The 17,895-nt window shown below is 43.9% G+C and overlaps 1 protein-coding gene across 1 annotated transcript; it reads right to left on the bottom strand.

The window, feature by feature from the left end:
* Positions 1-2,767: 2,767 nt before the first annotated feature.
* NPS (neuropeptide S) lies at positions 2,768-8,779 on the bottom strand. Its single transcript, XM_065672970.1, has 3 exons — positions 8,727-8,779; positions 5,188-5,269; positions 2,768-2,978 (listed from the first exon to the last, which is right to left on the bottom strand). Exons 1-3 carry the CDS (start codon positions 8,777-8,779, stop codon positions 2,769-2,771), a joined length of 345 nt encoding a protein of 114 aa, XP_065529042.1. The 3' UTR covers position 2,768.
* Positions 8,780-17,895: the final 9,116 nt, after the last annotated feature.

Genomic DNA, 17,895 nt, shown 5'->3' with positions numbered 1-17,895 from the left:
GCTTGGTGCGATTTGGGTGAGTGCAAGACTTAGGGCTCTTGGTGGTCTCCCCATACCTTCTTTTTGGTATATGCAGATCCCTCAAGGTGGAGCGGCTTGTCAGGGAATGACTAAATCATAAATAATGGGCTTTTGTTCTGTAACCAAGAAGCTATTTTTCTTGCAGTCCGCACTTCAAACAAGGGGATACCGACTCTCCATCCCTCCTGAATATACCCTGCTCAAAGGCAATTACCAAAACACTAAACAACTTAGTCATAGCCTGCACAATAAATGAAGAGGCTGATTTTCAAAGCTACACATATAGCTCTGTTGGCTTACAGACAGCCTTGTTTATCACAGGTTACCAAGGCAGAAATGTATTTGATTATGGAGAAAAAAAGTTCACTAGAATGGATGTGAAAGCCCAAGACAAAGATAAATCTGGACTTGGGTTGTTTTTCTTTCCTGAAAAATAAGTTGGAGGGTGATAGGAGCTGCAAGGAGCAGGACAGAGCCACTCCAGGTAGCTGCATTGCGACAGAACACCTCCACCTCACTGAGTACAGACAGATGCAGAAGACGCACATTGTGCCTGCATAAGGGCATGACTAAATGTGTGTACGTTTCTTTACCTTTGCTGAAAAGGAAGAAGCACCAGTGATGGGACCCTGCACACAGGGTTTGGTTTGATACCTCTCAGTGGTGCTTACCCGCCTGCTCAGCAGTCACAGACTGGTTTGGGTTGGAAGGGACCTTAAAGCTCACCCAGCTCCAACCCCTGCCACGGGCAGGGACCCCTTCCACTGGAGCAGCTTGCTCCAAGCCCCTGTGTCCAACCTGGCCTTGAGCACTGCCAGGGATGGGGCAGCCACAGCTTCTCTGGGCACCCTGTGCCAGCGCCTCAGCACCCTCACAGGGAAGAGCTTCTGCCTAAGAGCTCAGCTCAGTCTCCCCTCGGGCAGGTTCAAGCCATTCCCCTTGGCCTGTCCCTACAGGCCCTTGTCCCAAGCCCCTCTCCAGGTTCCCTGCAGCCCCTTCAGGCACTGGAGCTGCTCTCAGGTCTCCCCTTCAGGAGCCTTCTCTTCTCCAGGCTGCCCCAGCCCAGCTCTCTCAGCCTGGCTCCAGAGCAGAGCTGCTCCAGCCCTCGCAGCATCTCTGCGGCCCCCCTTCAGACACACGAGTCATGCTCAGCCATTCAGCTTTCCATGGCCACAGGCATTAAAAATCCTCCTTCTTGGGCAGCTCTGGACACAGCTTTAGAGTGTTGGAGTTGAAAAAATTGCATTTGCAGGACATGGGCCATGTTTGAAATCACAGTGGCCAAGAATGAAACAGGGCTAATGCCCTGCTGCAGTGAAACTGCTGCATGCTGGCCTGGGCTGCCTCCCTCCAGACATTACACATGGCAGGGTGCATAAGAATAATAATAATCTAACATTTTCCTTGTGCATTTTTAAGGGTCTCTAGGTGTCATTTGACTTCAAGAGCTAAGCAACCTAGACACCAGCGGCGCCCAGAGGAAGTCTAAGTGTTTAAGCAGCTTTTAAATATATGATGCTTTAAACATCACGGACAAACGCAGACAGGAGTGTGTCTGATCTCCTGGAACCAGCCAGGAATCAGCCAGCTGCGATCCCAAAACCCTCTGTGGCACTAGCACAGCTCCGAGCTTGAGCCACATTTCTCCACAGGCTCAAGGGTGCAAAGCAGAGGAATGGGCTTCATGGAGGTGATCATGCCAATCAACCGCATTCTAGGTTTAATACTCATCTCCTGGGTTATGATATTCAACAGGGAAATATTAGAAAGCATCCATGTAGTGATTTATTGTTAGCTTAGCTCGGAATCCAGAATGCATCGCATGGACACGCAACATTTTCAAGCCAATGTCGCAGCTTGTTACACTGCATTTGGAGGAGACAGCCACAAGGTAAAACTCGCACAGATGTAACTCAGCAGATGACCTTCCCTACACACCACATTGCCATATTTTCAGACCAAACGACCTTCCCCCCCGAGAAATTAATAATACCTCTTATTGTTAATTACTGCACCACAACTGTAGCAGATGAACAGAAACCACACTTGGCACATTCCATCAGATGGGTGTTTCCTATGTAAGTCAATTAATTGAGGCAAAGAGAGCAGCGCTGATACCCAGCCTTAGAGCAATGAAATGACACATCTTAAGGGATTATTTCCTGCTAAAGTCATTTCAAATAACTGTATGAAAGAGAAACCACCAGTTACATGTAGGGCCTGATTCTCTCTTTCACCAGTGGCCCTTGATAAGCTTGGGAATCTCAAATGAAATGTACTTTAAATCTGTCTTATAATTGCCAGAGTGGTTGTCTTCGCATAAATGTGATTTGGGACAGGAAGGTACAGGCATGATTTTCTTCGCCAGTGGGTTTGCCTCTATGGGAGTAACACCATCAGTCCTCCCGAGGGACTGCATGCACACATCTATTCAAAGCACAGGATTATTTCTGTATTAATCAAGAGCAACCTGATTAAATCTTGGCTTTACAAAGAAGGGGAATTCACCAGATGAAAACATTCAACACAAAATTTGATGATCCTATAACTTTTGGAAACAAAGCCCCTTCTGAGCAATCCCATCTGCTCCCCTTGGCTCGTGCTCTTTGCAATCAACATCTGTTTACAGGCTGAAGGCGCGGGTACATTTGTCTCTGTTGGTGTTATCATCGGAAAGCATTCAAATGGGTTTAAGCACAAAGTTAAACATCAGATCTAAAACCGGGGCTGCGGTTTTGAACACTTGTTTATGACTTTGCCCTTCGAGAGGAAGTTTTTTTCATTCCTGATCCAACCCCGTTGCGAAAGGACCTTTTATTGAATGGCATCTCCAGGTGAGGCTTTAAAACAGCCACTTCTTCGCTCCTGCCCACCTTGGCCAAGCAGTTATTCAGCAGGACCAGGCAGTAATCAGATTTCCCATACAGCTGGCAATTCAAATAGAACGGATTGCTGCTCTGAAGATAAAACAGGAAAAAAGAAAGGGAAAAAGAGAGATAAGGAAAGGCAACATTATGAATTCATGTATTTGCCAGGACTTGGTCAGTAGAAAAAGCAAAGTAGAAACAGAAAAACACTTTATGCTTCGAATGCCAAAGATGAACTGCTGTGTGCTAAAGATTCCTCATATTCCAAGTCAGATCTTTCCTAGTTTTCTAGAAGACTTCACAGTGATATTTCTGGTATAAATTACTCATACTGCCGCAAGTACATTTAGGGTATGAAATGAATTGTTTTCCATGATGTTGACCAGTTGTGGCATGTCACACGGTTTCCCTAGAGTAGCATGCATGCTTACTGCTGTGAAATGAAACAGCATCTTGTCATCACTTGTGGGGAGTCATGTAGCTCAAATGATGGATAAGAGGAAATGATAATACCTGCAAAGCATAAATCTGTGGGAAAAGCTTTCTAGTAGTTACAGCTAGTTATGGTAATACGTTAAACTTAGCTATAACTAAGTTCAGTAATGGCAAGTAGTAATGGGAGTTTTAAAAAGTCTAGATTAAAATCCATAAAGGTTTATGCACACGTCCCTTTTACCTGCACTTTACAGTATAAAAAGGTAAACAACATAAAAACCTTCACGAATTTAAATTGCATTGAAATTAACATTGAATTTAAGCATTTCCTGGCATGACTATAGCTGCTGTGTGCATCTTGCAGCACATCGCGATTTACAGGCTTGTAGATGACCTATCTGAAATAACTATTACTGACTAAAGCTGTCCAAATGTCTAAAGCATTCTTGCTTGGGAAACAGTTGCGTGCAAAGCCACAGGGTTAACATCTGCCTTCACTGGAACTGATGGCAAAACTGCCATTAGCTTCACTAAGATTAGTTTTAATTCAGTATGCTATTACTTTTATTAATATTGCTTAGTGCTTAATATTTCCTTTGCCTGTTCCGTGCGTATAAAAGGTAGATTAATGATTCCTCTTCAAGCACGAGCATGCACCGGGTCTGGGTTTGCTCCCCAGGCTGAAGGTTCTCCCTAACAAGAAGAAATATTTTATGCAAGGAACACAGGCATAGAGAAATCCCCCTTTGAATTTTTAGCTCCTATCTCACAACCTACACAGGGATTTCACTGCTGAATAAATTGCTGTTATTTTGACATGCAAGATATTCATTGAAATAATTAAACTCACTTTAGCTGTAGTATCATTGACATTAAGAAATGTGGCTACTCAGATCGAGCTACATCTAAATTGTCGTGGTCAGAAATGAAAGATGATTCAGCATTTACAGCAGAAAACATAGAGAGGGACCGGGTGATGGGGTAGATTAAGGCTAACAGGAATTTCACGTCAATAAAATAAAGAGCTTCAGGAGTAGCCACTATCTCTGCTAGGGACACATCACCTTAATGAAAAGATAATGATGGAAAACACATCAGAGGAGAAAAAGAAATCTGAACCATGGCTCCTAGAGCTGATTTTACAGCAATAAAGAAACAGCGAATCTAAAGAAGACTTTGTCCAAAGCAGGGAAATTGAATATCAGTAGAAATAAAGTATCGCATTCCACAGTGGCAAAGTCTTAAATGCGTGGTTTGGCCAGGAATGTGTCATGGTAAATAAACTGGTCAAGATCAGCAGTTGAAAGGATATCAGCATCACTTAAGTAACCTGTTCGTTTTAGTTCTATAGGCTGTGCTACTTTCATAGTTCAATCATATTTGTATTACTGATCCTATGCAATAATTTTCCATAACTTTATATAAGAATTTCTCCTTACTTTCACACTAACAGTGATAGATCAATGTGCTGGTTTATAAACTAGCTAGCAATAAGTGAAATGAATACACGTATCTTGTTGTACCTATTCGATGTAGACAAATGATTCAGGTGGAGAGGAGATCGATGTTTTTCTCTTTTCCATACAATATTTCAGCTCCCCACACTGCACATTAAATATGCAATAGATTTCTCACATGATTATTTTAGAGGCTTGCATATTTTATTAGTAACTAAAGCGAAAACTGAGCTGCACTCCAGGAAAATCAGGTAATAATATTTAAGCAATAGCTTTAATACAAGAAACTTTTTTCATTTTATAAAACAACAAGGAAACGGGCAAGCAAAACACACTAATTTAAATAAAATGGCTATTTAAAAGAAATGGAGCTCATCATCTTCAAGCAAGTAGGGAGCATGACTTACCATGGAGGAGACGACGGGGTAACTCGAGCACACGAACATCATGGAGATCCAAAGAATGAAAACAGAGTTTAACCTGCATAGACTTCAAAGGGAGACTGAGATCAGTTAAAAGTTAATACAAAATGAAGCAAAAAGCTCCATGCATACACATAAACCCACAGCTAGCACATTTTCTCCATATACAAAGTATTCCACAGTGCCTTTACCTGGTCATTTTTCACTCAGGATTGTATGTGTATGTACATGCAGTTATACTACCAAATTCCTCATATATCCTTTCAGTTCTTTCTTAGATGACTGTTTTATACCAGAGTTCAGGAGTGAAAATGTCATCAAAGCTTATTTTATTATGACTAATTGGTCCTTGTTTGGCCTTTTCTTCTCGTTAAATGGGAAAATGGCAAGAACACACATTCAGCTGCCATTCTGAAACTACCCATTGATTTCATTTAAAGTGTTGCATTAAAATGTCTCTCAAGTGGGTTTACTGTTAAGCCTGTATCATCATAGCAAATGTGGTCAAAGGTCTAAAGATTTCAAAAACACATTTCAAGAATGTTTTACCACTTCCAGTATAACAGATCAAGACCTTGTAATGCCTGTCTGCAAGGGAAAAAGAGTAAAACTGCATTTTAGATAGAAAGCTCCTCCAAGAATTATACTCAGAGCAGCCACAGTACATAGAATCATAGCATCATAGAACAGTTTGGGCTGGAAAGGACCTAAAGATCATCCAGTTCCAACCCCCTGCCATGGGCAGGGATGCCTCATTCTAGACCATGTCACCCAAGGCCCTGTCCAACCTGGCCTTGAACACTGCCAGGGATGGAGCATTCACAACTTCTTCGGGCAACCCATTCCAGTGCCTCACCACCCTTACAGTAAAGAACATAAAACATACAAACATAAACCAATACATATGGCTTTTTCTTTTTCCTACCCTTTCTTTTTGCATGCTTAGATTTAATGCACCCAAATTCTAAGTGTTTTTCTTAGAACTTAAGTTCTTTGGACATTAATTTCTTCTCTTGCATGCAGACCTATCTTAGCCAATGTCAAGTTCATTCAATCAAATCTATAGGATTAATAAATTCTGTTAATTCCCATCAATGTAGCAAATGTCTAATGTCCAAGAGCATCATTTGTTCCTTCAGCAAATTTTATTGCGCAACATTTAATTTAGCTGCTTAATATTTCAGAGCATCCTGTGGTTTATTTAAACAGGGTCTGTAAAAGCAGCGAAAGTCCCATGTAGTCTGTGCAAGTCACACGGCACAGGTGAGGGCATGCTGAAAACCATGAAGCTCCTTCTTTTTCCCCTCTTTTGACAGTCACACAGTGTCAGACACACACCAGTGACTCAGCAGCCTCAAACATTGCTTTTCCACCAGTGTTTGCCCTGAAAAATCAACGCACAAGCGCTCCAGAAGGGAACTCTGTGTGAGCCTTCTGAGATACATGAACTGATATAAATTGCGGCAACTTTAACTGGAACATTCAGTCTCTTGATGTAGATGCATTTAATTCCAGGAACTAGAAAGCAGCAAGGCCTTCAGTTAAGGTCAGAAGAAATATAGTGGTATGTATGTATAGGAGCCATTCAAAGTCAGGCTGGATGTGATTCTGGGCAACCTGATCTAGTTGAAGATGTCCCTGATCATTGCAGGGGGGTTGGACAAGATGACCTTTGAAGATCCCTTCCAACCCGAACTATTCTGTGATTGTGTGAAAGCCTTTATCATGTTTTATAGAAGAATTCATAATTTAAACTCAGATTATGGTTGAACAGTTTTTCATCATCACTGTACATGGTGGTGCTGATGATGTCCGTGGTTGATGGATATAGTCCAATGACCTAAATTACTTCTAAATAGTATATGTTTGTAGTTGCTGGTAAAGTACTTGAGGATTCTTCAGGCCCAACAGGAGTATAGAAATATAAGATGAAATTAACCTCATTTAAACACCACAGTAAGCAATCCATTTATAAGAACCGTCAAGAGAACATTTGACTATTTGCATATTCAGTAAGTGTCCTCTTATTCAGAGAGAAAATCCTTTTGCTTGAATTGAGCATCCTGTTCCGACTCTTACAGGACCTCCAACTCCCACCGATAAGCGGATTAGCCCGTGTTTCTGCTGCAATGAAAAGCAGTTCGGGTCGGATTCTGCTTGAGCACAGTTTAGTGTCAGCTTTCATTGTATCTGCATTTCGTTTCACTCCATTTTCATGCAAAATTAACCTTCACATAACGTTATTTGTGGAAGATGAGGGACAAAAATAGGCTTATGATTAAAGTTCAGGACTTCAAGGTTCAGTGTTTGTGCCTTAGACTCTATGGGTGACCTTTGGCGCATTATTGACTTAGGCTTTTAGAATCATGGAATCTTAGAATCACAGATTGTTTGGGATTGGAAGGAACCTTAAAGCTCATCCAGTTCCAACCCCTGCCATGGGCAGGAACACCTTCCACTAGACCAGACTGAGTTGTCTGTGTTACTGGTGACCTCCCATTATGCCTTGTCAATACCTCCTATTCTTACCTTGATCTTATCTCTCTAAAAGAGTGGATTTGGCCACATTTCTAGCTCACAAGCTCTGGACATGACAGACGCCCAGAGACTCTCTGTAGGCAACTCCAGGATGAGCAGGGGGTGAGAGGACAATCAAGAAGGCCACCAAGCAGCTTCCAAGGACATGGCCATGCTGGCCCAGGCAGGATGAAGCTTTGAGGAGCCTGGAACAAAGCAGCAGGTTACAGAAATCTCAAACAACATGGGAAGACAGCTCCTGTGTGACTTTGTAAGGAAGGACAAGAAGATGACCAAACGTGCTTGTTCAGGATGTTTCAAACAACGGGTAGGAAAAGGAAAGAGGTGAATGTAGCAGCAAATCTCTCAAGCACTTTGCAAAACCAATCGCATCTGGTCTGAACACCAAATAAATAATGGCTAACCTGAGGGTTTGCATGGATTTCATTCACACTCATATCATATATATGGATATGTATCACAGTAATGTCTTTATCAGCAAAATTCTTTCACCTGCTTTCTGTTTCCAGTTCTGCCAAAACCTCATCTATGACAGAGTGTGGTCATAGAATCACAGAATGGTTTGGGTTGGAAAGGACCTTAAGATGATCCAGTTCCAACCCCTTGCCATGGGCAGGGACACCTCACATTAAACCGTGTTGCCCAAGACTCTGTCTAACCTGGCGTTAGGACTCGACTCTAAGAGGAGACAGGCAAGTAATGTTTGGGTTTTGCCCCCCAAAATCCAAGAGGAAATTCCAGCTTTTCAAAGGCTTTGACCAGCTGAGCAGCCATAAACCGCTTCCACGCAAGAAGGATGCAGATGGCACTTAGGCAAGTGTGAGTTACTGAGACATCACCAACCCAGAACCGGGCTCAAAGGGTTTGTCCACCTCTGAGACACACAGAAGTGGTGTTATCTGAACAGAGCGAACATTCAAGCCCACATACTTGACTCTCACTTCTTGGAGTTTATTTTTCTCTAGCTATTCAGGATGCAGTTTAACTCACCACCGCTGTGATTTGCATGCATGAAGTGTATATGGAGATTTAGGTACATTCAAGATATTCCCACTTCAAGTTTGGATGAATCAGGTTTAACAGAACAAGTGGCAATTGACATTTCTGTCTTCGCTTCTGTCTGCAGAGCATCCAGTCTGAGGCTTTGCTCCCAGGTAAAGTTCCTGGCAGGTATCATAGGTCAGACAAATCATCAAGAGCCATAATAAAAATTCCCAGCATCCATAAAATTTGCATTTTATGAGAATAAATTAACAGCAATATCTTCACTTCCCTGCAAAACCACTAACATCACCTCTTCCCTCCTGCTCGATTCGTTAAAGGAACAGTGTATTGCACCTCGCTGCTGCTCTGGTTTGGTTTTCCCAGGAAAAACATATGAAACACAACACAAAACTTAATGATAAGCCTATGGAGCCTTAATAAGACTTAACAGAGCAACTTAATGAAGTTATTAGGCCTATAAGCTTTAAAACATTCTTCCCTCCCCCAACACAGCAGTAAATCTAAAGTGTTTCAACTGCCATTGTGGGCCTTTGTGAAGGGATCAAACCAATCAGAAATGAAAGAATACACCCAAACCTGTCTGCATGATCCATTGGTACAGCCCCAGCCCTTGTAAAACCATAGCAGGTTAGCGGTCTGGAGAGAAGGAAGGTGCTAAACCGTGTTCTTCCCCTCTAGGATGCTCACAGTGAAACCTCAGCATGGCTGCTTTTGGAGAAAGCTGCCTGGATATTTTGCTCCGAGCTCAGATTTTCTCTTGCTTTCAAGAACATCGAGAAACCAGAGGCAGGATGGTTTGCTCTGAGATCAGAGCAAGGTGCAAACTGGAAATTAATCATACTCGCAGCCGATAAACCTGTTTCTGACTCAGCGATAATAGAAAATCCCAGCAAGACACAAAGAAAGAAGGAAAACAGAAAGAAAAGACAGCAGGAAAACAGAACAAGTCAGGAAGCAGGTTTATCCCTTTGGTCATTATTGTTCTGCTCTCGCTACCAGCAAGGGATACAACCAGACCACTGTGATCTCATCTACAGAGGCATGAAGGAGCTAAAAAGCTGCTGTAGACACACACTTGACTTGTTCAGTGCATTTCCCTGCCATGATTCTTCCTAATCCCCTTAAATTTGGTTAAGATCCACAAAGAGCACGTGTCTGGCTGACAGGGAAACGGGTTTTATGGCCAAATGGTGCAGCTGGGGGGAAGCACAGCTCCTGCTTCCCCCCTTGCCCTCAGATATATGACTGGGCAGCAACGGAGCATCTCTAATGTCTCCACAAGCCCACATGCCTGCGGGCTGGAGCCTGTCCCCTGTGTTATTTACTTTGCTCCTGTGCCGCCGAGGTGTTTGCACAGAGGTGCTCTCTGTGGAGGATGCTATAGTCTCCTCAAAGGTCAGGTGCATATTTTGCGAGCCCGTGGAGGCCCGCGGTGGATAAACAGCTCTGCGCTCCTGTTCCAACTGCATAAGTTCACCAGAAGGAGAGACTCAGTTATTGCATTTCATTGTGCTTGCACAGCAAAGTGCCCGCAGAGGCAAGTCCTGCGAGTGACGCACTGCTCCTTGCAGATGGGGATGGCTCCTACACCGAGCTGTGGCACTGCAGCCCTCGCTTAAGACACACAGCTCCTTCTAATACCTAATTTTCAATGCGATTCCACTCAGGCATCCTTCCCCTGTGTTAGCAATGATTCAGGCTCCATCAATGCCCAGGTTTGATCTGTGAGAAAGAGGAAATCAAAAAGACATTAAAGCAAGAAGCAGCACCGCTACTCCTGCCTCCCACTCTGTAATCGTGTTGTGGTCAGCTTGCTTTGCCTGGAGAGATGCAGATGTGCAGCAAGGAAGTGATGTCAGACTAATAAGGAACAAGGTACAAGATTTGAGGACACAGAGATTATATGAATCTCATGGCCCGGGTTGTAACTGGTTCCGAAGCACTTCTGCATCATTGGAGCAGTGCACGTCACTGCCACGGCGAAGGGGATGAAGCCGCAGGCTGATCCTCCCATGCCAGAAGCAGAAATTAGCTTTAAAGTCACGTTTTCCATCCTACCTCAGCCAGGAATTGTCGGCTGTGTCATAGTCACCATCCTCAGGTTTTGAAAGTCTAAGTCATAGTCTATAACTATATATATCCTTTTCCTGGTTACAGTCAACGTACACAGGGATGATGTGGGCAGAGACAGTGTGAGTTTCCTTACCCCGCTCCCTGGCATGGGGCAGAGCTGCTGATTGCATCAAATCGTTCAGTGCTGTAAAACCTGAGCCTGTGATGCCAAATATCATCTCCTATAGACCGCAGCACGTGGCACCTTGCACAAATGTCCACACAACTTCTGCCGACGCGACCACGGTCGCGCTCTGCTCCATGAGAAACGACAAGAGTAATGCTTTTGGCAAAAAAAACCCCATATTTAAATACGCCAAAAAAAGAGTCCCATTTATAGATTTTTGTCAGCTTCCTTCGCATGCCTTCAGAAAAACAATCTGCATGAAGCACAACAACATGAAAAACAAGCTCCCGTTGTTCTCTGCACCACCACGGAATGTTAAAGCCATTTGATAATACATCTGAAGGAAAACAAAAGAGCAGAGCAGACAAAACTCGCTCAACCCACTAAGGGGAGACTCAGCAAGTGAAAAGTGCCTGTAATTAGCATTTTTGCTATACTCATTTGTGCCTGCCAACATACTGAATGCAGTCAGAAAGCCCTCAAATGGATCCTACAGGAAGCTGCTGCCTAAGAAAAGATGTCAGTGCTGAGCTAAAAAGACACCTGTCAAAGCTGAAACCCAATTTTGGTTCAGACGCAACAAAGATCTTGATGATCAGAGAAAGTCTGAAGAGTTGCTGAAGGAGAAGCCAGGCAGAGAAAAGAGCCAGAAAGAGAAAACACAGACAAGAGGAGGCAAAGTTTTATGGAGGAGAAAAGGATGTTGGAAAGTCTGATGTGGCTTCGGAAGAAGAGATTGAACTCTGAAGGGATCAAACTTTAAAAGAGTCAAGGAAAGCTAACGAAAATCATATAGATAGGATGGAACAGGGAGAAATGGCTTTGAAGGCTGTTTTTTATGTATGTTATTGCACTGTATCTCAGGGTCGTCAAGTAGGTAAGGTTAAGAAAGACAAGAAATATACGTAGCCAATGCTAAGATGCCAACAGGATATTCCAGATCCAGCAAGTTTGCTTATTTTTGCTGGAGAATCAGTACAAACCCATTCTTTCTGCTCTCCAAGTCCTTGAGATGTCATACCAACAAGCACTATGGCATTTAGGAGTGGATGAAGAGAGTGATGTAGGGTGAAAGTTAGTCTTGGTAGCACAGCTAATGAAACAGTTACGGTTGGGAGACAAAAAGTGGGACACAAACCTGCGGACCTATAGTGACTGCAAGGTCAGTGAGGGACACAGAAGATGCAAAAATGCTCATCAGGACACTTACCATCTACAGACTGGACAGAAAGGGGTGAATTGAACACCTGAGCAGGTTTTTATGCAATCTGGAGCGACCTTCAGGCTGGAAACCAGGTCATCTGGATGTAAAACATCTGTCAGCGGTCTCATTTCCTCTACAGACAGTCCTGGTTTGATCTGCTGGGAGAGAAGCAAACTTTCCTCTCATTTGGCATGGAATGATGATCTGTGATTCTGTGATTCTGTGATTCTGTGATGAGGAAATATCCAAAGCACAACACAGGGGCGGCTCATTTCCTTCTGAGCAGGCAACGTTTGCGAGGGAGAAATCTCAGCTGTTCCACAGATTAGCTCTTGGCATTTCTGGAGAAGGGTAAGATGCCAGTTTAAATCTGTGACACGGGACCTAAAGTACCTTTAGGAAATAAGAGGCTGCATCTGGAGCAGCACTCATCATCGGCAGGACGTGAGAGGACACACCTTTCCGTCTCCGAAATGCAGAGCATTTTCCATCTGTTCTTCATGCTCTTTCAACTCCCTGTTATTTTCTTTCTACTTGTCTGTGCCACTTAAACAAACAAGCATATTGCAGCCTCTTTAAAGGAGCCGTCCTTTTCCACAAAAGCCTTTTGATAGGAAGGGTCTTCTCTATGGAGAGCTACTAAACAGCAAACAAATAGGCACTGAACCCTAGAGGAAGCTTCACATTGTGAACATACTCACGCTTTCAAGTTTGCTGGTAGGAAGATGAAATCAAACTATGAGGCTGTCTTGCTCAACAGGCAGCCGAGACATAGAAGTGGTACCCAGGCATCAAGTACTGCTCAGTACCTTTGGTATTCCATGACTGACAACAAGGAGCTTCCCTACCTTGCAAAATGCCAGCCCTGGATCATTACTTGGCGACTATCATTGCTTATACAGGTCCTCAGGTCGGAAAGAGGTGATGTTGCTGTCATACAATTCAGTGCCCAAGCTGACATGCCTTTTGTCTGAACATAAGCTGCCAAGGAGCCTGATTTCCCCCTCATTCCCTCCCTCTTATAAAAGGCTTCATCCAAAAATGCCACATACCAAAAAGACAGAAGAAATTTGGGTTTTCTCACTGAAAACCTGTTGCAGCTGACTGGAATTTTCTTGCTCTGTGCAAGCATTTCTTCGTACCCAATTATGTTTTAGTGCGTGATATAACTCCTCAAGAAGTCTTATCTGCCTCCCTCATTCCTCTATTACTTGCATCAACACCTAATCTGCAAACCCCATTCCTCTCCCTTGTCTCCTCCTTGTGAATTCCCCTTTTAGCATCAGGGTCTTTGGGGTCTGCTCTGATTTGTCCCCCTCCCCACAGTTGCTAACTTGGGAGTAATCAGCTGCTACTTCTTAATCAAGAGCACAGATTAGTGTGAATAAACACAAAATCCAATATTAGCAAAGCTAATGTAACCTCGGTCTCCGGCGAACAGGAAAGGCCATGGATGCTGAGGATCGGGATTGGTCTCTGGACAGGACAGGGGCTATTCCCTAGACACTCACTACAGAGTTTCACTGCTCCAGTCTCACAGGGAAAGTGTAGAAGGCACAGTACATGAAAAGGATCAGCTCTCCATTCAGCTTGACACTGCACTGACTGCCAGAAGCAAACATGTAGCCCACAAAAACCCCTGTAACTCCTTTTTTTCACCTTCCAAAAAGCCTGCCTGCTGACAGCCAGCTCTTTCATTTGAGCTGCAAAGGTTCATGCTTTTAAACCCAATTCCCATCACTCGAGTACATTACATGATGGACTTCAATATTGCACTTTTCAATAAAGACAGAGCGAGTCCCAGCTGTGAGGAGTGGAGACAGACGTGGTGTAACTTTCAAAGGGGCTGAGGGCCTCTTTTTAAAGGGAAGAAGCAATGAAGGACTCGACTGTGCAGCAGCAAGGAGCACACCTGAATTAATACTGTGGCTGGAGTACATGCACCACTTACCCGGTCCTCAGTGCTGAGTAACAAAGGTGTAAGGACCATGCCCAGGAACAAGGTGATGCTTCTCTTGTTGATGTAGCAAACACCATCTCTGCTAGCTCTGCCCAGCATGGGCCTGCCCTTCATCATTACTTCAGGAGATGTGAGATGCTCCAGACCAGCACAACAAATAATGAATGAGCAACTAAGAAAGTGAAGCTCACACGATTCCCAGCCTCTTTTACCGTAGCAGGAACAGCAGGACCATGCTACATAGAAGAGATCCCTTGAAACTCAAATAACCCCACAGTTCTCTGCCCTGCCAAATTTCATAATACCAGCATCATCTAATCCAACGGGACAGGGACTAAAAATACCCATTGCAGGCTTCTGATATAAGGGCAGAATCTCTTAACATGTGCTCTTTTAAAGTGTAGAAGCTTGTGGCCTTAGGGCACGTCTATACTGTGGGCATAGCAAGCTCAGAAACTGATAACTGCACATCAAAGCCGTGACCAAGAGGTGCAACCCGAAGATTTCCCATTTCCTTGGAATGGTTCACAGTTCAGCCCTACTGTGGTTTCTTGTTGTGCATCTCAGAGTCAACGTGCGAGTCCTCAGTGCCAAATTGCACACCGTGTTTTTAAGCCACATCAAATTGCTTTACAATCTCTGCAGTTCACAAGCTGGAAACTGGCTATTTCTGTTCTGAATGTCAGAGGTGGGCAACGTTGAGGGATAACTGAATTTCCCAGGGCTGTTATCTAACCCACAACCTCTCCCAAAGCCCTGCTGACACATCTGGGGAGGTGTAGCATAAACAGGGGCTGGGGATGAATTGTGAAGAGGAGCACACCATGTGGAACTGGAACGCCACATGGAAGTGCTCAAGGCCAGGTTGGATGGGGTTTGGAGCAAGCTGCTCTAATGGAAGGTGTCCCTGCTTGTGGCAGGGGTTGGAGCTGGATGAGCATTGAGGTCTCTTCCAACCCCAGCCATTCTAGGATTCTATGATTCTATGTTCATGCAGACTTCGTGTTCTCCACTATCCTCCTGAGACCAGTCCTATTTTCCACAAGACTGAAGGCAGTACAGAACCAAAATGTATTAACTATGTGTTTTTTCCCCTTGCATAAAGCAATCCTTTGATTTTCCCCTTCCTAATTTTAGCCATGTGGGTTTTTCTCTCTTTCATAGCTAATATTTCTCCTTTGAAAGGGGTAGTTCCTGGTTCACCTGCCCATCTCTGGACCCCAAGCAGTGTGTTTCACTGTTCACAGAAGCTACCATCCATTCAATCCTAGCTGCCAGGTTGTGGCTACCTTTCCAACCGGAGCTGTCAAACCCTCTTTATTCCGGCCTACACCCGACCTCTTAACTCTGAGGAGAAATATCCCAAAGTCATCCAAGCCTCTTTGCTTTTTTAACCCCCACAAGGCAGGGCTGCTGATCGCAGGCGTGAAGAGAAGCTGGCCAGGCAAGCCCTGCACCCTGCTGTGGATGAAGATGTTACGGTTGCCTAGGAAACGGCTCCATGGGATCACGGAAATGTATTCTATATGTTTGCCTTCAGATACAAGATTATCACCTTGTCTGTGAGCAGTGCCACAAGAAAATCCCGACACGGGATAAACCCAGACCGTAACCTGCAGAAATCAATTAACTCTTCCATGGCATTAGCTGGAATTTCACAGGGCTAAACCCAATATAAAGTGCCTCAGTGTCTCACATCGATCAGATCTGCCCTGAAAGAGCAAAGGTGAGTTACAGTTAGAGCATCTCATTCCTCAGCAAAGGACACAAGGTTTAAATCCACTGGTATGTTATCAGCAGGTGAAAGACGTGGCTGAGGGGAGATGAAGGATCTAAAGCCAAAGGAGATGGGACTACTCAGAGCCTGAGGGTATTTATTTAGACCCAGTATTTGCAAATTTGGATATTTATTTGTCTATTTTCAGGAAGAACATATCCCATACTGACAGAAGGAGCACTGGCAGCCACAAATCAGACACAGAACGACGGTGGGGTACAGTCTCTGTTCGCACTCTCCCATAGCAATGAGCAATTCACGACTCACTCTTAACCAAGAAGCTAGAGCTCCGTCACATTCCTTCGCCGTGTTTTCTCAGGTACCACAATCCTGACTTCACACAAAGCCCCATAGATTTCATGGTGAAGAAATTCCAGTAAGAGCTGGAAAACGCTAGTTTGAGGAAAACAGGTTCATCAGCAGGCAGGAAAGAGTAAGGAATCAAGGTAAGATTGTACTTTATTACAACATAAGCCAACAGGACTGTGCTGTGTCTAAATATGATGGTGGCATGAGTGATTTTAGAGAAGAAAAAGCAATAAGGAGCAGAATATTGCTGAAAACATCCTGTTTCTGGCAGCAGTTTAAACCAAGAATCCAGAATAATTTCAGTGCTTACCTTCAATGAAAAGCCAACACCGTGGCTTTACTTTCTCCGGTGGGTACAGTCAACTCCCAAGTTAAAATCCAAGCTCAATATCTTCTACTATAATTTAGACCATGGGCTGGGAAGCAGCACAGGAAACGGACATTTCACGTGTTGCAATAGATGCTGAAAGTCCATCCTGTGCTTGATGCTCCCAGGGCATCGACTGCTTGTGCTCCTGGGCTCCGAGTCCTGCAGCCAAGAAAGAGAGGCTGAAATCCCTACAGGATTTAAACCCCGAGTCACCAGAGGCCTGCTAGGGTCTGGCTTCAATCTCCAAGGCTGCTTTGCTGGGTCAGCAAAGAATCTGTTCTGCTTTTAAGTCAAAATTCCTGGTACCCTGGGGGAGCTCGGCGCTGGAAGCAGTGCTCCGGATGCTCCGCTCACAGCTTTGCTTTATTGCAAGGGTCAAAAGGAAGCAAATGGGGATGTTAAAGGCATCACTGGGATCGTGCAGTTCATGTGCATGTTAAAATGGAAGGAAAAAGGTGCTTAAATAACAGGTTGTGATAGCACAAGTCTGGGAGCATCCTGGTTTGGGTTTTTCCCAGTCTTTGGCTAGTATTCCAGTCCTTCACTTCAAAAACAGCCACAAAAGAGAGTATTATTCCACTCTTGTCCCCGTTACACATATTATTCAGTATTTCAGCTGTGGTACTGTATATCATTAGGGTTACATACACTGTTATCAGTCACTGTGGTGTGATTTGCTGCTGTTTATTATGCTCATGCTCATATAAACATAATTACATTGCACAAGGCTATAAACTCCCCATACTGGAGGCTGTAAGTATCGTTCTTCTCGTATTTATTAAATTGTGTTTATACAAATTCTTCCTAATTTATATTGCATCTTCCTTGTTAAACAGAACAGCAAAATATAATTGAGTCTTCCATTCTTAATGGTGCTTTTCTTTTATTGCTAAAACAGACGTGCATAGACTTTTGTGCATCAGAAAATCAACTGGAGTCTGAGCCGACTACAGCAGCCTTGTAAAGCAGAGCTGTGATTTTTGGTAGGTCACCATCAGGCCTGTGCAGCGATTGCTCCATCCGGCTAACAGAACACGCTGTCTGAAAACACAGTCAGGGCCTTCCAAACTGCACAAACAAAATTAAACTTCCAGGAAATTGCACGCAATTGATTCCTACCATGTATTTTAAGTGTAACAGCTTCTAGGGTTTTTTTAGTAGTGTATTTCTGGCTTGATTTGACTGAGGTTTTCACTAAGCAGTGCTTCAGGAGAAGATGTTAGAAATAATTAATCCCATCAGAGGAGAAGAGGCTGCACTATTTTAGTTCACATCCGATGATAGTGGGGAG

This window comes from Lathamus discolor, chromosome 3 (genome assembly GCF_037157495.1).
Source record: "Lathamus discolor isolate bLatDis1 chromosome 3, bLatDis1.hap1, whole genome shotgun sequence".
NCBI lineage: Eukaryota > Metazoa > Chordata > Aves > Psittaciformes > Psittacidae > Lathamus > Lathamus discolor.
Note: the sequence above shows the minus strand (reverse complement) of the source record. Positions and strands in the feature narration are given on the sequence as shown.